This window comes from Exophiala viscosa (genome assembly GCF_022695815.1).
Source record: "Exophiala viscosa unplaced genomic scaffold EDD37scaffold_7, whole genome shotgun sequence".
In the NCBI taxonomy this organism is placed as follows: Eukaryota; Fungi; Ascomycota; class Eurotiomycetes; order Chaetothyriales; family Herpotrichiellaceae; genus Exophiala; species Exophiala viscosa.
Window position 1 is genome coordinate 562,045 of NW_026944359.1, and position 24,659 is coordinate 586,703.

Below are 24,659 nucleotides of genomic sequence, written 5' to 3' on the forward strand. Positions count from 1 at the left end.
TCACTTACTGATTTTCTTCCACTTCAGCACAGGTCGAGTCTTCCTCCCGTCCTATTCGTGTGTCAGTACAGTCTCATCCGATGTCCTCCATAGGACTATCGAAACCAACCTTTAGACTGTACGGCGTGACAGGTCTGAGAGTCATGTACGCCTGTCCATCTTCCTCACTATAGTCTGCGTTTCTGGTCTGCGCCTTCCCAATCCAATTCGGATTGTGCGAGATTTACACCTGGGTGTGCCACAAAAACCCACCATCTTCTCTCTCCAGTAGCGTCATTGGTCCTGCATAACATGACAGGCTTCGTACCGCGTGCAACACTTCCTCGTCCGAGGCCTTGATCCATTCGTCGTTTTCAAGGGGTTCCATGTCCAGAGGTGACCTGAGAATGGCTGATAGATGTCCCGATGTTGATATGACGACTTTGCCCAGTGGTTCATCACCGTGAGGCTTGTGAAGCACTTTATGCGGATTGTCCATGTCGAACATCTCAAAGGAGATGAGGCTCCAAACGCCAGCAAGCTTATCGCTGTGCTTGTCGAACACGTTCGTCGCCATATCGGGAATGGTAGGCAAGAGTGTTGGTTGCAATGGCTTTGTCGGATGCCTCCCTGGACAACCCGGAGCTTGTCGCGATGAGGCTCTGGGCGAGTTACCCACGCAAAGAAGAATCGGCAGCGGCAGACTTGAGTGTCAGTATGCTCCCGTGTCCTGATAGTCACGATAATCGCCTTGAGGGTACAACGAGTCGAGAGCCTGGCTAGATTGAAGTCAGTATGGAGGAAATGGTTCGTGTGCGGAGATTACAGTAGCCGAGGCTGAAAGACATTCAGACTTAAGGCAGACGGGACATACAAATCCTCTGTCCTGATATCGGTCGTCAAAGGTAAAGTAAACTCTCAATTCGAATTCATATCTGGTCATTCATTCATAATCCTGTCGTGGTCAACCCGCATCATTGACATGTCTTATGACCGTGTAAGATCTGGCATCTAGCATCTTCAATCCCGCCAGGTCCTCCTGGAGAAAGCATAGAATATCTTCCCATGATCCAATCCAGAAGCCAACCCAAGTCATAAATCAATGAAATTCGTTGCAAGAATGCCGTCATCTCGTCCTGTCGTGCTTCATTCGTATCCCAACAACGCCTCATCTCCCTTTCCTCCTCCGATCATCTGGTCCAAAAAGTCCATCCAAAAAGTTACCAAACACCTTCCCTGCAGCTCCTTTGCCTGCCAAAATGTCCTCGATCTTGCCACCCAATGGGTCATCACCTGCATCAGTCCTCTTGCGACCTTTCTCATCAAACCTCGACGGTAGTTCAATTGTGGCATCGGAATCGTTGGGACTCGAAACCCTTTCTAGTTCAGGTCCTTTCGAGCTACTACTTGGCTCGCCACGAGAGGACGTCGGCTCATGCGAGCGACGGCGACGGTGTTTGCGCTCCGTAGCTTCCGGATCGATCGACCGCGAAGATTGTTCGCGAATTCGACGGCGCGATTCGTCAGGTATTGTGTCCGTATCTTCTTCGGCTTCATAGCCACCAGAATGAGAGTTCTTGTGTCTGTGGCGATGTCTTTCAGGACTGGAAGCTTCGGACTCCACCGGCGGATTGTCTTCCAGCGTTGTAACTTGTGGGGCAGCGGCAAATTGAACGCTCTTGCGGCCTGTTGACGGTGGCTGAGATCGTGAACGTGTCGGTGATGTTGTCCTATTGGGCAATGAGACATAATCGTGAATGGTTTTTGTCGGCGGGACATATCCGTTGACGGAAGGTGAAGCAATGTCAGGAGTTCTGGATCTTCTTGTACCACTTGTCGAAGGTGGTTGGACATTGATGATCGGCGGCGCAGGAGGGGCAGAAGGCGACACGTTCAGACCTATACGAGCAGCGTTAGCCATCGGCCATTCCCAGTCTTAATCAAGTATACTTCAAGGTACATGACTATGACGTACCATCTGGGACATGGTGCTGGTCATTGGAAGCGGCAGATGTGAAAGGATTGCCAAACACAGGACTCGGCTCAGCACTCACATTTTCAGGACCACGCGGAGCATAAGGATTTGCCCCAGAAGCATACGCATCATAGTTTGTGGCACCAGTTGGTGGAGGTCCAGGTGGTGGGGGTGGAGGGTATGACTGAGTTGCATATGGACTGGCTGCTCCTGGAGCTGGGTTCTGAGAGGGGTACTGTTGTGGTACAGCTCCGGGCGGAGGCGGGAACTGGCTCGTTTGAGGGTAGAAGCCTTGTTGAGTGGCGTACGGGTCAGTCGCTGGTGGTGGCGTTGGGGAATATTGTTGGGCTTGAGGATAGTTCTCCTCGTATGGATCTGCGCCGTAGCCTTGTTCCTCGCGGCCTGTATAAGTCAGTAGGATGCTTCATTACACTTGGGAGACCCGAACTTACGTTTCCGTGCCTTACGATCACGTTTCTCCTGCTTGCGTCTGTCATACTCAGAAGCAGCAACCGCGCCTCCTGCGGCAGCTGCCGCGGATTTGCCAGCATCTCGTGATCGACGACGACTATGTCCGCGATCTGGCGATGAGCTAGAACTGCGAGACGATCGTCGGCCGCCACGTTCCCGGCTCAAACTGCGACTACGACTCCGCGCTCTCTGCGCACCATACGTACCCGCTGCAGCTCCCGTCGCAGCTGGAACCACGGCGTTGGAAGTTCCGTAGTAACCCTCCTGTGGTGGTGGCCGGCCATAATAGTCGGGGCCGAAGTTGTTACCATGCATTGGGCCGTTGCCATACTCAATAGCTCCGAGCATTGCAGGATCGCTGGCTGCACCCTGACTTGGACCATCGTAATAAGCATCAGATCTGCCTCTGCTCCTGGACCGTGAAGAGGCTCGGCGCTCATTTTGGGAAATTGCCTGCGCCTCTTTCTTCGCCTTGTTCTTCTCGTAGAGACCAGCCAGGGCAGCACTGCCAATGCCGGCAGCAACCACGGGAAGTGCCTGTCTGATGCGACTCTGGGAACGCTCTTTGCCGTCTCTAGCTCGGGACTTGCTTCTAGCACGCTCAATAAGTCCTGCAACTATAGCACCAGCGGCACCAGCTTCGGCCATTCTCTTCTTGCGGTGATTGGGGTTACGGGCGGTATCACCTGGTGCCCGAGTGTCGTTTTCCAGGCTCGAGGCCGAGTCAGATCGACGCCTTGAGCGACTGCGTCGGTCACCATCGTCATTGCCGCCACCTTGCATGCGCTTGGAGGCAATTGTCGCGGCTGCGGCCAACGCGGCCGCTCCCAGGCCGACAACTCCGAGAGCTTTCAGCTTTGAAGGCGATTTGGACCGGGAACGGCTGCGGCGCGAGCGAGAACGCCCCGAGCTTTCAGAACGGCTCCTCCCACGACGCCGACTTCTGCTTCGATGCGCAGATCTGGCTCGGCGAATGCCCTCCGCTGCAAGAGCTCCCAGAGCACCGGCACCAACGTCACGTCCTATGCGACCAATACCGTGCGATGTTTCCTGTCCTTGCTTTTCCTTGTGACGTCGCAGAAGCTCATTAGCTGCGACACCTGCAGCAACACCGGCAGCGAGGTCTCGACGACGGTGCGGGCTGGGACTGTCGTCTTCGCGGACCTCCTTCCGGACGTAAACCATGCTGTCGTCACTGCTGTAGTCATCTCGGCCACCTCGTTGAGAGACAGAATCATGCGGGCTCACCGAACGGCCTCGTCGGTTCCGGCGCTCATAATAATCATCATCATCGCGGCGCGGGTCATCAAGCCGTTCTCGCACCTTTTTCTCGTAGAAGAAATCCTCTTCGCCACGGGGTTGATCGCGGCTACGCACAACACTTCGCTCATCGTCCACGTCCGACTTGCGAACAATCTGATAGTCATCGTCTCGAATGCGTTCTCGAATGATGATGGGTTCCTGTCGAATGATAATTGTCTGTGGCTGAGGTGCAGGACTGTAATATTCTGAAGTGCGGATATACTTCTGAAGATCACGGTCGTCGACCCGGGGTGGCGCAAGGACCTCGTACCCATCTCGGTAACGACTCTCACTAATCCGCACATCCCGTCCACGGTCGTCGTATCGTGCAACATTCGAATCGTTTTGACGAGGTTCTTCGCGATCGGTGGTCCGTCGGATGACAATCTCTTTATCGGCTGCACCATTGTCGCGCCGATTGTCTTGATAGTAGTCTCTATCGTAATACTCTCTTCGAGGTTCATCATCCCGCTCACGGCGAATGACTAGTTCTCGTTCGGAGACTCGAGGGTCGTCCCGGCGCGATTCGCGCACGGGCTCTTCAACCTCACGTTCACGACGAACAATGCGAGTTTCCTCTACACGTTCTCCTGCTCGTTCCGGAACAAAGCGACGATCACGACCGGTCGAGGACCGAGTATCTTCTTCTTTAACAACATAGCGCTTTACGGTGGTGTAGCCGCCGTCCCGGCGAGCGGATGAGACGGTCGTTCGAGAATCGTCATAGCGATCGCGATCGCGGTAGACAGAGCCCATGCTGACCGTAGTGGGATGATGGAATCAGAGGATGGATTGAGGAGGATGGCCTCGAAGGCTGAAGTCGTAAGCCTTCGGCTCGAGCAATGTGAGAGGGTCGGTAAGGCTGGCCGCAGGTGGTACTCGAAGGTGTCTGAGAAATTCTGTCGATGCAGCTGCGATGGTTAATTGAAGAGCAGGCCAAAGTCGCATAGATGATGAGAGGGAAGAACAGCAGGGCAAGCCAGCTGGCAAGGCAAATGTGAGTGTAAAGTCACTCAATTGGGGCTGAAGGATCAGAAGCCTGCGTGGGAGCGGGAACGGGGCGATTCGTACCTCTGGCTTGTCCGCGTGTGCCCAAGGTTTCAGCTGAGCCGATCCAAAATTCAGGTGGCCGGGAATTACCGCAGCAGAAGTTAAGTTACCAAAAGTCAGTTAAAAGAGTGGACGACTGTTGAGCGGCGGATCAGGCAAAGGTGAAGAGCGTGAGTGGCGGGGGAAGAGGAGGGGAATTGCCAGTGGAACAGAACTACAGTACAGTAATGCGCACATGGCTTGTCCAACCGATCACAATAGAATTGCCAACTTTTGGGCGAGAAATACTCCATTATCATCATGTCCAGTCTAGTATCTGTGACGTAGGTCATTTGCCTCGAATTATTACTCTGGTACGGGTACTTCGTACCTACTAGTAGGTACCAGGTAGGTTACCAGGCAATTCTATCGTCACACTGAAGACGATTCTACAAAACTTAGTATTCAACGACCACAGGGGTTCCAAGTGAATATGCATGGAATTGATGCCTATCATCCCTGTCTGTCTTGCTTTTTGGACGGTCACTAGGCCACTATGTCAATATACATATAGTAAGGACAAAGGGAATGAATGATCCTGCACAAGTTGGTGCAGCATCTTCGCCTTGTACCAAAGCACACTTTTTCTCTTCCGCCCATGTCCCCATGCCTCGACCATGTATAGCCAAGTATATCGTTACTCCACCGCTTTTGGGGGTATCCCTTGGGTATCTGAGTCGTTAATTGTCCCATCCTGATGGGCCATATTGAATTGACAAACGAAAATCGTCTCACGTCATTATATCGACTAAGCACCCGCCTGTTGTCGCTTTGTATGGTATTTCGGTGGCTTCCTGAACAACAGCAAGCTCATCCATTTCCTTCGTAGAGTTTACTGTCATCGTCGGGCAGGACTCTGATTCGACTCCCAACTTTTGCCGACCTGGTTTTGGAGCTCAAGGGTAGCTGATACTTGATAACTCCTCGCACAATCAGGTCAAACTGATGCTGGAGTACTTTCTCCCAGCGTGCTGAACCGCCTTCTTCGGTCCTGTTGCCAGGTCTCGCAAGTCGAATCTCGCCAACTGAAGAAGTCCTTGTACGCCGCACTGGTGAAGCCTCAAACAACAGTGGTGAGTCAAACTCGAGGATCCTTCCCAGCAACATTTTCTGGGTACCAGGCTCAGGTTCATCGATTGGATCAGTACCTTCGTCCACCCCGTCGTTTGACTCCCAAGGCGGCCAATTGAATCCTAAACTTGACGCGGCGCGGCGAGTAATCCATCTGAAAGTCCCTCCATCGTCGGGCCTGGAATTAACATAGGGGCTCTCGGCGAAGAGGTTGATGTCTAGATCATTGACATTTATCGTGAAAAGGTTGGGGTTGACCGCCTCCACATTGAGATCCAACATGAGTTCCTGCTCCGAAGCGAGAACGTTTTGGATGCGTTTGATCGAAATGTCCAGCAAAGGTCGGTTGAGCGCCATAACAAACGTGACAATACCAACACAGATCAGGAGAACGACGAATCCTAGGAAAATGCAACCCCCAAAACGTCCGCAATAGTTTCGATCGTAAGCCTCGTCGTAGTCCAGATGCCGGAAGGAACCACTGTGCGGTCTTCGGCTGTGCCTGTTCCGATTGATGCGTACTGACCCGATCAAAGGAGCCCTCTCATCATCTGCGGCATCATCGTAGGGGTCGAAAGGTTCGCCCTTCCGAGGAGTGGCCGGTGACCGCCCGTTAGGAAGCCTGGGACTGTTTGGTCTAGAAAGGCGTCCCATGTTATTGGCCGACCGAGGAGAACTGGGCTTGTTGGTTTGAGTGAATGGTGAATCGGTATCAAGAATCGAGGTATGATGAGGTCGTCCATGTCGACTGATGTGATGATGACGAGGAGTTGTGCTGGTATTGCGTTGGCTTCCCCTACCCTCTGATCCTCCTTCGCCATCTACGAGGTTGTTGTAGGTGGAATTTGAAAACTTCATAGACTTTTTACCTGCAATTGCATGACTGCCACTTCGAACACCGTGCTTGTTCCGAGTTCCATACTGTTCTTGACTGGCGAGTGATGTAGCGCTCGGTGTCCGAGAATGATGTCGACTCGGCCGGCTGTCAGGCGGGTTGGACTCATAGACGAAGGTTTCGTCCGAATCAGACGAGTCAGCTTCATCGACAGCACTGGCCACTTTGGCCTCGAATAGGTCGGCTTTGGAAGTGACAGTGCCGGCGTGTAACGAAGCTGGTTTGCGAGAACTTCTTTTCTTTTCCTTCTTTGGCCGGATCGTTTCATTGCTGGGCTTGGTTCGCACACTACCATTCCCATCTCTGCCGGAGATGCCTCGATCAGGACCCAGTAATTGAGGAACAGACGCTACCGTTTCAGTCTCCACCGTCATTGTCCTCGGAGGATCGGTTGAGGTTTTGGGTTTGGCTCCAGTGAGGCTGGCGAGGGAACGCTTAGCAAGCTCCGAAGGCGGACGAGAATTACTAGCTGCTCTCGATCTGTGTCCGTTGTCGCCTGTACTTGCACTAGGCTTAGATGAAGAAGTATCACCACCACTTCCTTCGCCATCCTTCGTTGTCGACGCCTCGTTCCGTACTTCGCTCCGCTGATTGAGGCTAGGCACCTCGATTTTCGAATCGAGGAGTGCCGACTGCACGGGCCCTATGGATGGAGTAGTAGGAACACTGCTCTCGGCCACGGTCTCCAAGGCGGCGCCCGCACTCGGCCCTCGAGCCGGGACTCGCAGGGTGGAGTGTGAAAACGACAACTCCTGATTGTCGGGAGCTTGCATGACAGCGGCTTGATCTGGATTCGAAACGGTGGCCAGTCGTCTCGACGATGTATTAGACGGTGTAGGCTCGCTGTCACTCCTTTTCGTACCTGCTCTTGCACCCGATTTGTTTGGTGGAGGAGACTTCAATCGAGGCGAAGTAGGCCAGACTGGGGTATTCACTCCTGGTTTCAATGATCTTTCTGAACCACGGCCACCATCGACAACACCATCGAGACCGGAAGGTTGTAGTATGGGCCTCTGAGCCGACAATGCTCTCTGCACTGCGGCGGCTGAAGGAACGGTTGAAGAGGGCCCGTTTGTGACAGTACTTCGAGTAGGACTGAACTCCTGACTGTTCTTGCGAGACCGTGAGAGTTGAGGCTTGGCCGAGACACTGCGAGGATTACGGACAGGAGACCCGTCGGTGGAGGATTTGGACTGATCTGGAGGCTCGGCTGCTAATGAGGAGGGCTTTTCTGAGGCTTGTCCCGACATGATGTACGGAAATATATGTTGTTCCTGCTTTCAATACCCTCCCCGGGTGCGTATTCCCGGACGTTGTTATTTCTCCAGTGCGTTGCTCCGAAGCATTGCGGATAATTGTGCCGTCAGGGACTGCCGAGGTGCAAGGAAGGGCCCGTAAGCGGAAGAGATGTGACTTGGATTGTAATAATGGCAAAAATTGCAAGTATCTGGTGAATGTGAGAGATGGCTGATCCGACTAAAGTAAAAGGCGATGTTCGGCTATGAAGGGATCGAAGGGATCGCTGGGTATAACAGTCGACGCATGGATTGCAGGTGGAGAGCACGGCCGCAACTGCACCCAAAGCAATTGGGGTGGCTTTCCAGCAGGTTTTCAGCGAAGGGAAGTGCAAACGAGTGGTGGAGGCATGCATACACCGGCACAAATTGGGAGAGAAGTGGTTTGTGGTGTGGTGCCTGCGGTGTGTCCTGAAGTTGATGACGGGATGGGAGTTGCGATGGATAGAGCGGAATTGGCAGGGTTGAAAGAATGGCGAAAAGGGCAAACAGCGTCATGCATGTTCCCTTAACGGAGTAGAGATGTGGCTTGCTTCCCCTTCAACGTGGCATTTTCTGGTGGCCCCAAAATGCTGGGCTCCCACACCACACCGTCCTGAGCTTCGGCAGTTTGATTCCTGCATTCCTGGTCCAACCATTCTCGTTTTCTGCCACAGTGCCACCTCCAGATCAACGGCCGGTGCCTGTTCCTGGTTCCCGTTGCCCCGTGGTGCTGAGCGGAAAAACTACTGCTGCAAGGGTGCATCGTAGTTAGGACGCCTTACGCCTTGCCTATTTCTCCATAAAATCTCATAATCGGAAAGGACATTCTGTGATTGTCGAAACTATCACGATACATTCGTCATGGCATCAAGGAGCACTGTATCCTTCGCTCAGAGGGGTGCAGAACATCCCAACCCACTTGTCGGCAGACTCTTCGAGATAGCCGAAAAGAAAAAGACAAATGTGGTTCTATCCGCAGATCTGACAACCACCAAGGAGTTGCTCACAATTGCTGACAGTAAGTCGTCGAGAATTTGCGCTAGTCATGGATGAAGGAAAACCTGACAATACACCTTGCTTCTAGGCTTGGGGCCATACATTGCTGTTTTGAAGACGCATATCGACATCGTCTCGGACTTCGGTCCGGATACTGTTCAAGGTCTTACAGAGCTGGCTGAGCGGCACGACTTTCTTCTGTTCGAGGACCGCAAATTCGTGGACATTGGTAACACCGTTCAGAAGCAATATAAAGGAGGTGTGCTACGAATCCACGAATGGGCGCACATTGTCAATGCCAGTATTCTAGCTGGCGAGGGGATAATTCAGGCTTTGGACCAGACCGTTCGTGAAGGCGGGCTCGAGGACCGAGGTATCTTAATTCTGGCCGAAATGACCTCGAAAGGGTCTCTGGCAATCGGAGAATACACACGACTCTCGGTTGAATATGCAAGGAAATATCCCAAAAGTGTCATCGGGTTCGTGTCAACTACGGAATTGTCCAATCATTCTCCCAGCAATACACCTACTGAAGATTTTGTCGTCTTCACGACTGGTGTCAATATCTCGAGTAAAGGGGACCCTCTGGGCCAGCAGTATCAGACCCCAACAACAGCTATGGCAGGAGGGTCGGACTTCCTCATTGCGGGAAGAGGAATTTACGCGTCTCCTGATCCTGTCAGCGCAGCGAAGCAGTATCAGAAGGCGGGTTGGGATGCTTACCAGCGCCGCATAGCTCCACACAATGGAGACAGACAAGTCGGGCCAGCAATAAATTAGTCATCAAGAATGGCCAACAAACCCTTTTCGGATGATTTGAAAGATATCCAACTTGAAAAGCCATCGAGCCTGAGCGAGCCTGTTTTCAGAGACGGTGGCACCGTCTGAAGGCGTACATTGACGAGAGAAGTTCAAAGTCAAGCAGGTTCACAACAGCGGGTGCCTGGACAGTAAGCGAGAAGGAGTGAACGATAGAGGTGATGACCTCTACTCCCGTCAAGAGCTAAAGCTGTATTGTACTCTGCGAAGGACTCCGGACTGAGACGAGGAAGGATATCTATTTGAACCTGAGGAGCAACAGCGATCAGGCAGTGTCATTCCTGGGGACAGACTAACCAGGCCACAATTTTTCGGACATGGTGTCGACTAGCGCAACTTCCTCACCACACTCCGAGAAATCGGAGAGCACTAATAATCTCTCGGGCTGCGGCAACACCCGTTGCATACCACGGGAGAACGATCGTGGCTGATGAGTGGCTTTACAAAACTTATTACGAGGCTGTTGTGCTAGGAATTCACCAGGACCCCCATCTGCCCCTGGGAAATGTCGGCCAGCAGGATCAATTTTGACTGATCACGAGCATACTCCCCATCTTTAAGCGAGACTGGCTATCAGGGCCCTCCGGCATGACGAAGCAACTTTCACGCATGAACGCACTCCATTTCCAAGGAAGTTGAGATTATTGTTACTCCTTGAACTGGGTTTAGTCCTGCTTCTTTTACTTCTAGGCTCTGACCACCCGAATTCCGGGGACCGAGGTGGCTGCTATCGGGTGTTGTACAGGTCAGAGATTGCGCTGTTGCGTACAATCTCGCGTAAGAGATGAACAAATATAGCAAAACAGGAATGGAGCTGGAAATAGCCTCGTTACCGAGATTTTAGAAATGCTTGATTACACTGTTACACAGTAATATGGAAGTGGGGCAGCAGCGGATTTCGACCCTGGCTGATCCAACACTGACTGACCCATCACCCCGGCTTGAAGTCGTAATGCCGCGCGGAGGCTAAACTGATTAGCTTCCCCTTACCATGCTAGTGCGCGATTGTTTTCCCTAACACTAACCATAAGTAGAATGATGGCTGATCGAGCCACTAAAGTTGGTTGTTTACATCTGTTGACTTGGCACTGAACCCCCGACGCGTCTCTGCTGCAGTGGCCCTTGTACGAAAAACTACGAGAGCGTGTCGTGGCCTCTGAATTGTTGCCCAAAACCAAAACGTCAATCCAGGCAGCCAGATCGACAATCTCTGTCCACTCATCCCCTGCCTTTACCTTCTTCCTCCTTCATCGTCCATTGCAACCCTCGCAACCAAGTCTCACCGCAGTCTAGGATCGCCACCCGTGGACAACACAACAGCAAAGTACTTGTCCGTCCCCGCCCTCTCGAGATCCTGCGCATCCCGGCGCGCGATACATCACACGCACATAAACACTCCGATTGCTACCCAATCCGTCGATCGGAACACCTGCACAATAGCCGCTAAAGACCACGACAACTACAAGCCTCTATCACTCACCCTGCGTTGATCGTTAGGCTGTATATCCATATCACGTCGTAAAGCCACTGCCAATATCAACTTTCAGTCTCGCCGGCTTGTCTTACACGAAGCACGTCAATTCCGATTACTTCCGTCATCGTACACCGCAGCTCGAGGAAAGTCGTCGCGTGGCTTCCTCCACCAGCACTGCTGCGGCTTCCGCGCGTGTCCGACATTATTCACAGCGTCTCGCAACTGCAGTGGGAATCTGTGCCTCTGAGTATGCAGAAAGCTCCTTGATCTTCACCGATCATTCGCACCTTCATCGAGATAGTGAGAAGGTCTTCGCGAGACATAGTGTTTCAGCCAGACAGCCAGGTTCATGGCCAAGACGCTGTGGTTAAGAGCTTGAGAACGGTGTTGGTCTGAACCAAGAATCACAACTTCCAGCCATGATGGCGACATACTCTCCTCACCGCGAGGACGCAGAAACACCGCACCTGCACTCTCCCAAGTCTCTCACGCACTTCGACCCTCACTCCGCCATACGGGAGATACGCCGGTCGCTATCTCGCTCACCTTCCAAGGGCTCCGACCTTCGTCAATTCCCTCTTCGATCTCCAGGTCCTGGCAGTCTCCCTTTCTCACCATCACCGCTGTCTCCATCGCGTAAATCAACCTCCGACAATCTATGGGTGCCTTCCATGGTGTCATCCCATTCTCCTCGTGTACCTCAGGGATCGCGGTTTCAGCGTCCTGTCCTTCGTCGAACAGCTCCACTGCATGGAAAACCACGCGTCCGCACATCTCCAAAAAGCCCTTCAAAAAGAGCCCTAGCCGATCTGAGCGATGGTGGAAACTCCTCGCCAATGCCTCTCCGCAAGAGAAGCTCAGGAGAAGCCGACCGTGAAGCAGCCCTGGAGAGCTTGACAGCAGAAGAAGGAAAAGAGAATGACAGATCGTCCGAAGAGGGTCCGATTTACAAACCCGTCACGAGTCGTCAGGAGAAGAGACGGTCCGGTGGTGCTCTGATCGGTATGGTGGTGCCGTCAAGTCCTATGAAACGAACAGATGCTCCGACGAATGACGATACGCCGGGGCTGGAGAGCCCCTCTGTGAAGAGACGAAGTGTCCATGGTCCAGGTCTTGACTTCAGCATATTTGAGTCGGACGGTTCTGATGGCAACATGTTTCTCGACAAACGCGCACAAGACGACAATGACTGGTTTGGAAGCCACACTCCCTTGCCATCACCAGCTTCACGATTCTCGACTATCCCAAGACGATCTTCATCTCTGCGAAAATCTACACTTCAGCAAAGACAAGTGGACCGACCGAGCAATCTGAAATACAATCAGATCATGGAGGTGGACCGGTCGATCTTCGAGCCAACACCAGCGACGTCAAAGAAACCCTTGCGTATGTCCCTGGACAACCATATTCAACCACTTCCACGGGACAGCCCTTTCTCCAGCCAGGGGAGCCTCTTGAGCGCGTCTATTCATCCTGTTCCATCCAGTCAGGGAAGCTTCCCCCAGCAACCTCGACATCCACTATCGCGTACCTTGACCCAGTCATCCTCACAGATGGGTGACCAAGACGATTCACCTACACATGAGCCTATTCATCGACCAAACAGACCTCGATCTCACGACTTCTCCAAGTCTCTGCCCATCGGCTCCTTCAGGCCTATAGATTATTCTGAAGGGAACGAGTTTTCGTCTCAAAACTCATTCGCCACGCCTGGTAACTACAAGGCTGCCAAACCTTTACCAGCTGCTTTCATGTCTACGGGGCTCATCTCGAAGAAGAATCGCAATGTGGACGACCCGGACGCCGGTTTACCCAAAGCCCATATGCCAGATACACCCTGCAAAAGACAGTCAGCCATCTTTCCGACGGACGACAAGTTTGCTCCTTCCAACGTGGTCGGCATCAGGGGACCTCGACAGTCTTTTGGGGCATCTACGACTCCTTTGGAGATCCAGCACGGTCCGTCAAAGATTTCGGCATTCCCCTTTTCCAAAAGTGTCGGCATATTTGGTGCTCGACCTAACAAACAGAGCCTTGTACCCGAGTCTAGCTTCACATCCATCGACGTCGAAAACAAAGCCACTAGTAGATCGTCCTTCACTCGTGCTCAAAGCCAGTCGACGGATTCGGATTATCCGCCTACGCCCACCAGACATTTCATTGACCCACAGGACCGAGATTCTGTCTCACCTTCGCCTCACCATTCTGCATTGGCCATCAATTCAGCTGTACCCCGATCAGCGGTTGATGTTCATGTTGCAAGCAGTAAGTTGTCTCCTATTTCAGCATCACCGGGATGCGTCGATAAGGACAGTGATAGCGTGATGGAGGACTCTCCATCCGCCAACCTGAGACCAAAATCGTCGTTGAACATCGTCTCGACTCCAGGCGTTTCTTATACTGAGAGTCGTATGTCGAAAAACCTTGGGTTTCCTAGGCCACTCTCGAGGAAGTCTCTTTCAATTCAACCTCTACATTCGCCTGCTTCGGAACGTACTGAGATGAAATCTGTCTCCACAGTTAGCCCAAGGATCGATGGAGCGGACCGAATCACCCCTCAAACACCCCTCGAAGGTTTCTTCTTTCCTCCAGATCCCAGTCGACTCACGATATCCGGCCGCCCTTCGCGCATGCTGGCTCGACGCGATAGTGGCAATAGTGCGATCATACCCGCAACGCCAACAGGACCGAAAGAACAGTTTCCAAACTTTTCCAATCGACCGAGCCTCAACCTTGCTGCAGCGGATACATCTAGTATTGACGACAGCCTATCATCAAGGTTCGAAAAAGTCGATCTTATTGGGTCGGGCGAATTCTCGCAGGTTTATCGAGTTGCACAACCACCGGAACTGTCGCCATATCACAAGATCTATTCCGTATCGACGAGCCGTCCATCGTCGAGGTCGTCTCTGCCGGAGAAAGTGTGGGCAGTCAAGAAGTCTCGATATCCATATACTGGAGCCAAAGACCGTGCGAGAAAGATCCATGAGGTGGATGTACTCAAGGCCCTGGGCCATTCAGACCATATTGTGACGTTCGTGGACAGTTGGGAGGAACAAGGTCATCTCTACATCCAGACAGAGTTCTGCGAAGAAGGTACACTCGATGTTTTTCTGGCTCAAGTGGGCCTGAAAGCACGGCTTGACGATTTCCGCATCTGGAAAATCCTCCTCGAGTTGTCGCTCGGTCTGAAGCATGTTCACGACAGTGGCTTCATTCATCTTGACCTAAAGCCTGCGAATATCCTCATTACTTTCGAAGGTGTGCTTAAGATTGCCGACTTTGGCATGGCGTGCAAGTGGCCGGCCAAAGCTGGAATTGAAGGCGAAGGTGACCGCGAATACATGGCGCCAGAGGTGTTGATGGGAAAATACGACAAGCCAGCAGATATCTTCGCCTTGGGACTGATCATGCTCGAAACTGCCGGAAATGTTGCTCTTCCGGACAATGGTGTGTCATGGCAGAAACTGCGAAATGGTGATATGAGCGACGTCCCTAGTCTAACGTGGAGTACGGGTGGCAGCACAGTCTTACGGGATGCATCTGGGAACCCAGTATCTGAAGACTCGTTTCTTGAAGCCAACCATGATGACGATGAATGTGATGTTGACCTTGTCGACGCCGACGAACACTATCATGCGACCACCAAGGAACAACACGATAAAGCTCTACACTACCGACGAAGCGGTGAATTGATCGATGCACCTCAATTCATGATTGATCCGTTAGACGAACAAGCACTGGAGCGGGTTGTTGGTTGGATGATATCCCCAGACCCCGACGACCGCCCTCTCGTCAACGATGTGCTCAATGCTGAAGGTGTCAGATTTGCAGATGCCAGACGACGCGCGGGAGCGACCATCTTTGAAGGCAACTGGGGACCAGCGGACGAGATCTTAGCAGAAGATGCAGAAATGATTGATGTTTGATCTCAATCATCTACACGCACGATTCTATCGCCTGAATAGAATGGGGGCACTTTTTGGGTACCTTTGTACAGGGTAAGGACAACATCAACGAAGGGTGTTTTGAAAGACTTTCAGGATTCAACGAATGAGACGGCCTCGACAAATGTATTGCTATTCGATTTGGGTTGTGTGGACTCACGTTTATCGACCTCTGAGCCAGTGTTAGTGGTTTGAATGGTCATTTCGCATGGAGCTGGACCGGGTATTCCTTTCATGTGGGCCACGATCCTTTACAGCAAGAGTCAAAAGCAAGAGTCGTTCCTTGATGAGGATTACACATTTTGAGACAAGCATGGTACGATATTTCGTGGACAATGCATGGACACGGCATGGACAGGCTGAAGGCATGTCGACGAGGGTATGGAACTGTCAAAAGTAATTGTCATAACCACACTCGATACTTAGCAAGTGGCTGGACGTGAAGGAGGTAGTTGCACACCGCTTACAGCTGCATATCAGTCCAGAGTAGCTTCAAATGATGATACGAATGAATCAAAAACGTGACTGCAGGTGAAAATGATTGCTCAGACTTGTGCATGTGCGTGGTCTATGAACATTCCGACTTTATGAGCAAGCGAAGGACGTGTTTGTACCTTCAACGGTGCAGTGACATGCTGAGCCACTCGACTGTCATCGCCACAAGCAGAAAGTGATGCATGATTTCAGGGCTTCGGTAAGAATCCGATCGCTGCAAGTATAATCCGCTGAAGGTGCGGGCATAAGCCACTGAATGTTTTCTATGATGACATGCTGAAATGTTGTCATCCTGTGTTCCAATGGATTGCCATCAACGCCGTGTACTTCCAATTTATGCAAGAATCCGAGTTCATAACAGAGTGTTTGAATGTGGTTGTTGAAGAGCAGGAGTTGTTAGAGCTTCGTCGACACTCCTCTCTCTGCTGGCAACTCCATGGAATTGAGTGAACGAAATGTCGAAGTGCTCGAGGCCTTTCAAGCGTCCGATCTCCGGGTGAGAGTGTCTGTAATCGATTATGTACAAAGTCAAGTCGCGTGAGAACATGGTATGGTAATTATATGGTAACTATATGGTGATATGCTGAGAATGTAGTTCGTCGTGTACTATCTTCCTTGTTCGTGTCTTGAAAAGGATATATATATAAACGCATAGTCGTTAGTCTCGTTGAAAACCCTCAACTTTGACCACTTGAAACACACCACGCCGGCAAAAATGATGATACACTGCATGTTCTTCAGGTGTACCGTTCTTCCTTATTCGTGTATTAAAAAGGATATATGAATACATGTCGTTGAATCGTTGAAGCCTCAACATGACCGACTGGAAAAGACCGACACCGCGCCTTGCCAAAACGCTGCTTTGCTTATACTGTAGTGATTCAGAAAAACACCCAACCACCCAGGTTTTTTTGCTTATTTGCCGTAGATGTTGACACCGCTTTGCACCCAATACCATACTGAGATGATATTTCCACCGCCGTCCGGGGTTTCAGCACTTAGATTTCAAGAGCCAAACTGCGCTGGCAGCTGAAAGCTCATGCTCATCCACCACACTTGTAGTTGTACCCAATCTATCACCAGCATTGTTGTTTATGGTTCACAATTTGCCTCCCAACCAGACACCTTGAAGCCTCCAGCCGTGTTTGGGCATGTTGGGGCAAACTTGGCAAAAGCCACTCAACCACGCGGCGGGTGCTCAGGGGCCTGAGCGCCTTCGGATTCCTTGTCCTTTTCTTTCTCGTCGATGGCGTCCTGGCCAGGGTTGGCCTCCTCATACTTGAAGAACTTGCAGAATTGGTAGTATCCGGCGGCGAGAAGACCTCCCAGGAGAGGGCCGACCCAGTCTGCACAATACAGTCAGTAACGTTATTACAAATAAAAGCTGGAAAAGACAAGATGAATGTCCATCTTGATAGGGAGCAGAAAAACTTACAAACCCAATGGGATCCGGGGAAGTGAGGCTGGGCCACGGCGGGGCCGAAACTGCGAGCAGGGTTGAGTGACGCTCCGGTCCAGTGCACACCTGTAAACAAAACAGTCAGTATCAATGGTGGAATTCCAAGGTTGTTGAGGCTAAAACTTACCAGCCATCATGGCGACAAAGAGTGCTAGACCAATACCCACGGGTGCCATGAATGTGGCGTAGTGCTTCTCGGCGGCGAGCATGAGGATTGTGAAGACGAGTAGAGCAGTCAAGAACATTTCGATAAAGACACCCTGTGCCGGGGTGGTGCCGTTGGACAACTCAGTGTTGATAGCCAAGGGTACTGGGATCATGACCTTGACCAACGCGGCAGCCACGATGGCACCCAAGAGTTGCATGGGGAGCAACAACAGGCCGCGGAACCAGGGGAGATTGCCAGTGATGACCATAGCTAGTGTGACCTACCAACGCGTCGGCGTGATTAGCACGGTGTTTCCAGATCCAAGAGCAACGAGAATAAACTTACAGCCGGGTTAAACAGACCGCCCGAGATTCTGTAGAATGCCCAAACGTTGACGAGCAGCGAGAAACCGAAACCCAACGATGTAAGGGTGACGGCAGCCGGAGTGCCAGCCACGGTGCCTGTCGCGGATGATGTTTGAGCGATAGCAAACGAAAACCACAAGAACATGAAGGTTCCGGCGAACTCGCCGATCATGGCGATGATATGCTGGCGCATGGTCTTCATCTTCGACTCCTTCTGACGCTCCTCGTGGACGCCATCAAAAGGCTGATGGCGGACCCGTTGGTCCCGAGCAGTATCACTTGATTTGCGCATCTTGCGTGATCCTCTCAGCGATTCGGGAGGGAAATCTCGTGGCATAATCAAACTGCGGTGTCACAGTTGAAGGTGGTGCGAGGTGTGGCTTTTTCAAGGAGGGACTCGAAGAAAGGCCCAGGGTTGAAAAAGGGTTTAATAACGTAGGGTAGGCAGAGGCTTCCCCTCGGAACAAGGTATGATGTCAAAAAGCCGTTGAGTGGTAATGTCACGATTTCACTTGCTGCAGGGAGTACCTCGTAACAAGACTGTGGTAGAAAAAGAGCACCAGGGGTAGGGGTGACGGTTTTGTACTTCCTGCAGCCTTTGGAAGAGTCTACGCCATGACTCCCTAGAAGATGGGCTCCTTAAGGAGTCAAAGGGGATTACTGCTCGTGACGCGAGAGGCGCATGCTCCTTCCTCCATTCTCCAGGATGGGCAAATAAACATCGGAAAACCAGTCGCTGTGGACGATTCGCAAGGCACAATGGCCCGAGCAGACGGGCTGGGGCCGTGTCGAGTGTCCACTGTCCAACAATGAGAGCAAAAGCTGAAAGTGATGTAGTTGCGCGTAGGGATGAAGTCAATAATACCTGCACCAGTCAACACCAGTCTAATGGGGGAGGTTCCCGTGTGCTGTGAAGGCAATAATGACATAATCGAGCATGAAGACGGGATGGCTGGCACTTGATGTGGCTCACGCCTAAGCACCACAGTAGGCTCCCAATGGCTCCCAGAAAACCTTTCAACCGTTTTCGATTTGGCTCTAACTCAACCCGTATCTCCAATGGAGTCTTATTTGGTTCGCTTGGAAAAACCGTCATAGGCTTGTCCCTGAATATCCACGACACTAGTGAGGCCAAGAGTGAGATTCGTATGGTGGCGCCAGATCTCAAGGAGGCTTGAACGGCTGAACAGCAACAAACGGCTGACGAGAGATGATGGGTGGCTTTACCGAACTCCCTACCTAGGTATGATCCAATTCTGTGTGGGGGGCCCATCAAGTGGCTTTGCCCAGAGACGTCAAAATCTATCAAACGTCAGAGCGCAGACGAGCAAGTCGACTTCAACAATAACAATGGACTTGTTTTAATCTCGATCGTCCTGTCAATGGATTTCTGGTAATGCCACATGGAATTGTCCGAGAAGCTCACTGACATTGATGCTGATTGAAAGCGGTCATAACTCCTCATCGTATATACATCAATATAATCACACACGAACCGAACTTCATACAACATCGTCCATATATGTGTCGCAGTGCCAAATCAATGCCTTGGGGGTATCACAAATTGACAGCCGGGTGACCAAAAACACCACGACCTACTGAATAAAAGCAGTGCACAAGCATCTCAGGTGCCGCTCTCACCTTATGCCTCTTCCCCTTCGTTTTCATCTTCAAAATAACTCTGGTCGATCTTCAAGATCCATTCCATTTTTTGGCTCTCACTGCGTGCTGCGAATAAGAAGGTGTTCTGTTCTCCATACACAGCAAACACATGTGCAAGACCATGGAGTTCGGCACTGCCGCTTCTCTTGTGCCCACTAACGCCATCGCCAGAGCTAATAGAACTGCCGCTTCCAAGCAGGCGCTTGAAGTCAGGATCATGGTCAATCCGTGCGTGCGTCAGACTGATCGCATTGATGCCTTCGCCGTCCGGCACCGAATGGATGTATAGGTATGGAGGTCGAAGGTCCACGAACCGTCGTTTCCATTGCATCGACTGACTGTGACCAGGTTCGTGGCTCTCGGAAGGCATGAGTAAATAGCCTGACTTCCAAGACGTAACACTTTTAGCTACGCTGGTGACTGCAGCGAGATATCGAGTTTTGCGACCCGAAACCGCGTTGAGATCCGGCGTGTTAGTCGACTCAGCATCACCCTGAGGCGACGCTGAACCATCGTTGTTGTTGAACACGGGATTGGACATCTCGATGCTTGGTTTCTCCCAAATCGCCAAGAATTTGCGAAGTAATGCCTCCTCCCTCGCGTCAATGTCTGAAGGTGAGGCAACCCGTGTCCGAGTCTTGCTTACACTTAGCCTCTTTAAACCAAATGCTGCTTTGGCTGATTCTATATCCTGCAGCTGTCGCTTCTTCCGTCGAGCGACCAGGTAATCTTTGACGAGTGAAATGCCTCTGGCCTTCCAGTTGCCCAGCAATTCTTCACCTTTGATGTAGTTTCTTGAGGTGTCCAGTCGCCACAGGTCTGCCGCCCTCTGCGCGCTGATCGGACGAACCACAATCGAAAACAGCCCGTCGGTGGCATGCGTTGTTCGAACCTGCGTCCAGAACGACTTGAACATTGATTGGGGACGTACGAAAGACCTCGGCAGGATCTGTAGTTGCTGCTCGATCGAGAAGGTCATCGTTTGTTCCAAGCGGCTGGAAACAACGTCCCATCGAAGCGCAATCTGAATTCTGCACTGCTCGTTGGTGGCTCGGTCAAGAAGAAGGGATTTATGCAGAGAGCTGTCCCATTGTCCCAAAAGACTGATGTTTGAGGTGCCGTCAGCGTTGTCTTTGATCATAGGCTCTTGAATTTGTTTGAGCGGAATATCGGGCGTGACAGATCCAATGTCGGCTACCCGTCCAGAAGAGTCGATCAAATGAACTTCTCCCACGCGAAGGCCTTTCAAGTCGTCCCAGGGAAGACTCTCGGTCAAGCTGTGAGTCAGAGTAATCGAGATCCGACGCTGAAGACCCTGGTGCAGTTGGAATGCTCCATTGTCGTCCGCACTCGTCTGCAAGACCTCAATGGGCATGTACTGGCCGTTCTCTGCAAGTTCGAGCATTTGAACCTTCGCAAAAACATCGTGTCGTTCTTCTACATTGTATTCCGACTCTGGCAGTCGATGTGCGTTGTCTTGATCAGGACCATGTTCATCCATCTCACGCAGTTCGTCCCAGCTAATCAGCTTGTCCAGATGGGTCGAGCTGACTTGCGCAAATATTGCAATTTTCATTGTTGCCGACTTCTCGCTTGCCCTGCGAACGCTCAGATTATGTATGCTTTCGAACCGGATTGGGCCATCACCGAAGCCATGTATTGGTTGGGTGGTTGCCACACTTTCGTCGGAAGTCCCAAGTACTGTCATCTGAGCATGTACTTGACTACCTTCGTGCTCGGAAAATCCAACCAGATCGCGGAGAATGATGTTGAATTTGATAGTATGAGGAGGAGACTCCGTCAAAGAGGGTTCTAATGATATCCTTACTCTTCCAATGATTTGTTGCGTGGAAGGTGAGCAGATCTCCACCACAAAATCTTGCACTCTTGTCTCAAACACGGCAGTCAAAGGGATGCTACCATCCCCTACCAAGGAGAACAACGATTGATCTGAGTCTCGAAAGGGGTTGTCCATTCGAAAGTGTTGCAAGTATTCGGGCTCATTCTTGTATTGAAGCATCTGCCGCATTTTGTTGACTCGTGATCGCAGTTTTTCCACAGACCATAAATGTATGCATTTGAGCTGGTTGTCAATGACACGCACCGCGAGGCAAGGCTTGCGAGCATTGGCAAGAGCATCATCTTCGTCACCAGAGATGTCATGCAGAATGAGGTCGTACGACGAACCACGATCTTGTCCGAGGTCCAAAATGACATATTGGAAGTTGCAGTCAGGATCAAGGAGCTTTGCCATCACCTGCGCCTCCTTTAGAAGACTAGCATTCTGGAGCACGACTTCGGCTATCAGGACGTAATTTCTTTGCTGCCATTTCTCGACCACATTCCGGGCGATCGCGAGTTCATTGGGATCTAAGGGCAAGAACCCAGAAGGAGATCTCCCCGCCTCACGCGTTCGAACGTCCAGGTCCATCTTCTTGATCTGCGCTTCAAAGGCATCCTTCTGCTTCTGGAGTTCATCTTGAAATTGTTTTCTTGCGAGCTCCAACTCTTTTTGCATTTCATTCGCTTGATCTTCTTGTTTACCATCTTGTCCTGCTTGCGCAGGCGACTTATCACGGCTCTCCTCGGTTTCTGATATGATCTGCTCCTGGCTCTGTTCTTCGAACTGGCCTTGAGTTAACGTGACATCGCCGTCCTCTTGGGAGTCGCCATGCTGAGAAGGAGTTCCTGGTTGTGTGAGGGCCGTATCTAAGGAGAAATTGTCCACAGTTCCATTAGACATGTATTTGTCTCGTACAAGAAAAGAACTCAGGTCATCGGAATCTTCGTCGTGCTCATATATTCTGTTCTCAGGACGTCCACGACGCTCCTCTCGTGCACGCTGCACGTTCGCAAAGAGATTGTCGAGCTCTTCGTCGGTCAGTTGCATTATCTTGGGATCGGAGCCAAGCAATGCACCAGCGGCTTCACGTCGGGCGAAAGACCAGTCAAAATCCTTGTTGTTCAAACCTGGAGATTGTGCTCTGCTTGAATCTCCATCAAATTCCGATCCTGCGGCGCTCCAGGACCTTTCGTGGGCGGGACGAAATGGCGTCGGTGAGTTCAGCTGGCTAGCAGTGACTGAATGCCTCAGCAAGCTCCTCTCAGCCCGCTCAGCTTTTGCTTCTAGTGGGTTGTTGAATCTGAAAATGTGGAAGTCACCCAAGATGATGCGATTGCCACTCTTGAGTCTCGTAGCCTTGTCTACGCGCACTCCATTGACCATGACAGCAGCGCCTTCTTCGGGAACAACCGTCACGACATTGTCGACGTTTTCCAATTTGCAGTGGTGGTCCAAAATTCTGGAACCATTCAGCCTGATCTCTGATGCTTCGGAGGAGTCTACATTGCCAACAGTGGTTATTCCTGGTTTCAAGTTGTAAACAAGGCATTCTGCCAGGAGCGGATCGTCACTTAGATTAACCAGGTGAGGCATCTTCTTTGGCGTGCTCATTCCAACATTGCCCTTTTCGATACTGATTCCTAGTTCCTCGAGGGCGGCTTCTCTTTCTTTGTGGATCTCTTCAGTCTTTTGTAGTTTCTCTTCCCAGGTCTGATTAAGATCCCCATATAATTTCTCGCTCTGACTCAGTTGATCCATGATATCGGCTTTGCTGACGCGCTTGATCGAGCCGTCAGCCTGGGTGATCGAGACCATCTGTTTGTCGAGTGGCGTGTCGGGAGGGTACGACTCTTCTGCCATCCCGGGTGCACCCGTTCCCCCTAGCTGGCTTCTCAGTTTGGCGAGTTCTTCTTTGAGTTCACGAATCATGCGGGCATTCGGATCCTCATTGACGACAGCATGGTTCTTGATCCTCTTGGCCGAGTCTGCATACCGCAGAGTGCTTAGTGTTTCCTCAAAGTTAATGTCCGCTGGAGAGATGGCAGCAATCATGGCAGTCAAGCTGTTTCCTCCAAGAGAGTCTTTGAGCAACCATGTGAGGACCGAGTCACGATAAGGTACCTTCATGCCCTTTTTGCCAGAAGAGAGATCGGCCAAGGCCGCGATAACCCTACCGAGGGTCGAGAGAGAGCGATTGATCTCCGCCCCTTCCTTTAGACGGGCACCTGTAGCACCGGTCGATGTTGCTCGTTCTGAACCGGCCAAGTCGACCAAACTGATCTTAGCCACCTTCTCAGTGTCCATGGAAGTTTCCACATCGTGACGCTTTTGTGTCAATGTCAGGGTAAAGACGGCATGAGATCGACTCGAGGTCTCGTTCATATTAGTGGCTGCCACAGTCCTAGCTTTGTTTCCTTCATCCATCAGATTCTCAATTTCGTTGAACGAGCGCACAGCTAGTTTCGCCAGATCTTCCACGTACGGACCGGTGGAAGGATGCTCTCTGACCCTGAGGTTGCCTTTGGTTGCTGGGTTCAAGAGGTCGCGCACCCGCTCATTGTATATTTCCAGATAAGACACCTCCACAGTACATGTGAGGTTGACGTCCGATTGCATGGCGTTGATCCTTTCAAACATATCCCGACAGATCCGAGGAATCACACCGACCTCTTCACCGTAACCCATCATACTGTAGGACTTTCCGGAACCAGTTTGGCCGTAGGCGAAGATGCAGTTGTTGTAGCCTTGAAACGCATTGTCAAGTAACGGCGTCCCCAAGTCGTTGAACAAATTGTCCTGGCCTGCATAATGAGGATCTCCCTTATTGAAAGACCAGTACGATTGATCAAATTTGAATGTTCTGTGGTTTTCCGAGCCTCCTTTCCCTCCTTTCCGCAGTCGTTCGTCCGCTTCTGGAGGAGGTTGCAGCACAGTCTGCGCGCCTTGCATTTGAACGATGCATTTTGCATTGCGATCGATCTCGCGGTTATTGAATGGCCGCACTCGTACAACGACTTTGATGTTGCCTCCGCCTCCACCGCCAGCTGTCCCACCACCTGTAGGGGCCATTGTATCGGTCGTGTTATGGTCGGTCAGGTTCGTCGATCAAGGAGGACATCGTCCGGTCTGTCTATTCACCAGTGGACTGGTTCAAGACGGCCGGCGGAGAGAATTGAGTGATTTGAGAGCAGCGCAATGTCGCGGAATGATGTTGCGTCGTTTACGGTATTTTGTTTGCAGCGTGGAGGCACGGACTGTGATTTCAAAGTGTCAAGAACGTGTCGCGTTGGGATCCCTGCGATTCATTGATTGATTTGGTGATGAGCGCAGGCGAGTCTGAGTATGGCAGGTGATGCCGAGGGTGGAACTTCTGCCTTCTGCTAAGCAACGGG

The 24,659-nt window shown here is 51.6% G+C and overlaps 7 protein-coding genes across 7 annotated transcripts; 2 read left to right on the top strand and 5 right to left on the bottom strand.

The window, feature by feature from the left end:
• EDD37DRAFT_633623 (uncharacterized protein) lies at positions 1-852 on the bottom strand. The gene has a single exon (XM_062816798.1). It carries the CDS (start codon positions 554-556, stop codon positions 224-226), a length of 333 nt encoding a protein of 110 aa, XP_062668911.1. The 5' UTR covers positions 557-852; the 3' UTR covers positions 1-223.
• Positions 764-4,483, bottom strand: EDD37DRAFT_682485 (uncharacterized protein; the record flags this gene model as incomplete). The annotated part of the gene is made up of 3 exons (XM_062819803.1): positions 764-1,878; positions 1,955-2,356; positions 2,407-4,483. 3 exons carry the CDS (start codon positions 4,481-4,483, stop codon positions 1,148-1,150), a joined length of 3,210 nt encoding a protein of 1,069 aa, XP_062668912.1. The 3' UTR covers positions 764-1,147.
• Positions 4,484-5,626: 1,143 nt separating this feature from the next.
• Positions 5,627-8,032, bottom strand: EDD37DRAFT_565748 (vacuolar segregation subunit 7-domain-containing protein; the record flags this gene model as incomplete). The annotated part of the gene is made up of 1 exon (XM_062814069.1): positions 5,627-8,032. The coding sequence occupies one exon, from the start codon at positions 8,030-8,032 to the stop codon at positions 5,627-5,629; it is 2,406 nt and encodes an 801-aa protein (XP_062668913.1).
• An 888-nt stretch (positions 8,033-8,920) lies between these two features.
• Positions 8,921-9,835, top strand: EDD37DRAFT_566051 (orotidine 5'-phosphate decarboxylase; the record flags this gene model as incomplete). Its single annotated transcript, XM_062814079.1, has 2 exons — positions 8,921-9,077; positions 9,144-9,835. 2 exons carry the CDS (start codon positions 8,921-8,923, stop codon positions 9,833-9,835), a joined length of 849 nt encoding a protein of 282 aa, XP_062668914.1.
• Positions 9,836-11,432: 1,597 nt separating this feature from the next.
• EDD37DRAFT_453500 (mitosis inhibitor protein kinase SWE1) lies at positions 11,433-15,390 on the top strand. Its single transcript, XM_062812895.1, has 2 exons — positions 11,433-13,613; positions 13,860-15,390. The coding sequence occupies exons 1-2, from the start codon at positions 11,768-11,770 to the stop codon at positions 15,275-15,277; spliced, it is 3,264 nt and encodes a 1,087-aa protein (XP_062668915.1). The 5' UTR covers positions 11,433-11,767; the 3' UTR covers positions 15,278-15,390.
• Positions 15,391-16,858: 1,468 nt separating this feature from the next.
• On the bottom strand, positions 16,859-18,367 carry EDD37DRAFT_453410 (aquaporin rerated protein). The gene is made up of 4 exons (XM_062812894.1): positions 17,743-18,367; positions 17,377-17,677; positions 17,226-17,315; positions 16,859-17,136 (listed from the first exon to the last, which is right to left on the bottom strand). Exons 1-4 carry the CDS (start codon positions 18,097-18,099, stop codon positions 16,970-16,972), a joined length of 915 nt encoding a protein of 304 aa, XP_062668916.1. The 5' UTR covers positions 18,100-18,367; the 3' UTR covers positions 16,859-16,969.
• A 790-nt stretch (positions 18,368-19,157) lies between these two features.
• Positions 19,158-24,639, bottom strand: EDD37DRAFT_633647 (kinesin family member 1/13/14). Its single transcript, XM_062816799.1, has one exon. The coding sequence runs from the start codon at positions 24,334-24,336 to the stop codon at positions 19,405-19,407; it is 4,932 nt and encodes a 1,643-aa protein (XP_062668917.1). The 5' UTR covers positions 24,337-24,639; the 3' UTR covers positions 19,158-19,404.
• Positions 24,640-24,659: the final 20 nt, after the last annotated feature.

Excerpts from the sequence above, each read along its gene's own strand:
- EDD37DRAFT_633647 (XM_062816799.1), bottom strand. The coding sequence starts at position 24,336 with ATGGCCCCTACAGGTGGTGGGACAGCTGGCGGTGGAGGCGGAGGCAAC.
- EDD37DRAFT_453500 (XM_062812895.1), top strand. The coding sequence starts at position 11,768 with ATGATGGCGACATACTCTCCTCACCGCGAGGACGCAGAAACACCGCAC. Across the intron at positions 13,614-13,859 it reads TGATGTTCATGTTGCAAGCA|TCTCCACAGTTAGCCCAAGG; the intron begins GTAAGTTGTCTC and ends AGATGAAATCTG.
- EDD37DRAFT_453410 (XM_062812894.1), bottom strand. The coding sequence starts at position 18,099 with ATGCCACGAGATTTCCCTCCCGAATCGCTGAGAGGATCACGCAAGATG. Across the intron at positions 17,678-17,742 it reads GCGGTCTGTTTAACCCGGCT|GTCACACTAGCTATGGTCAT; the intron begins GTAAGTTTATTC and ends ACGCGTTGGTAG. Across the intron at positions 17,316-17,376 it reads CTTTGTCGCCATGATGGCTG|GTGTGCACTGGACCGGAGCG; the intron begins GTAAGTTTTAGC and ends TTTTGTTTACAG.
- EDD37DRAFT_633623 (XM_062816798.1), bottom strand. The coding sequence starts at position 556 with ATGGCGACGAACGTGTTCGACAAGCACAGCGATAAGCTTGCTGGCGTT.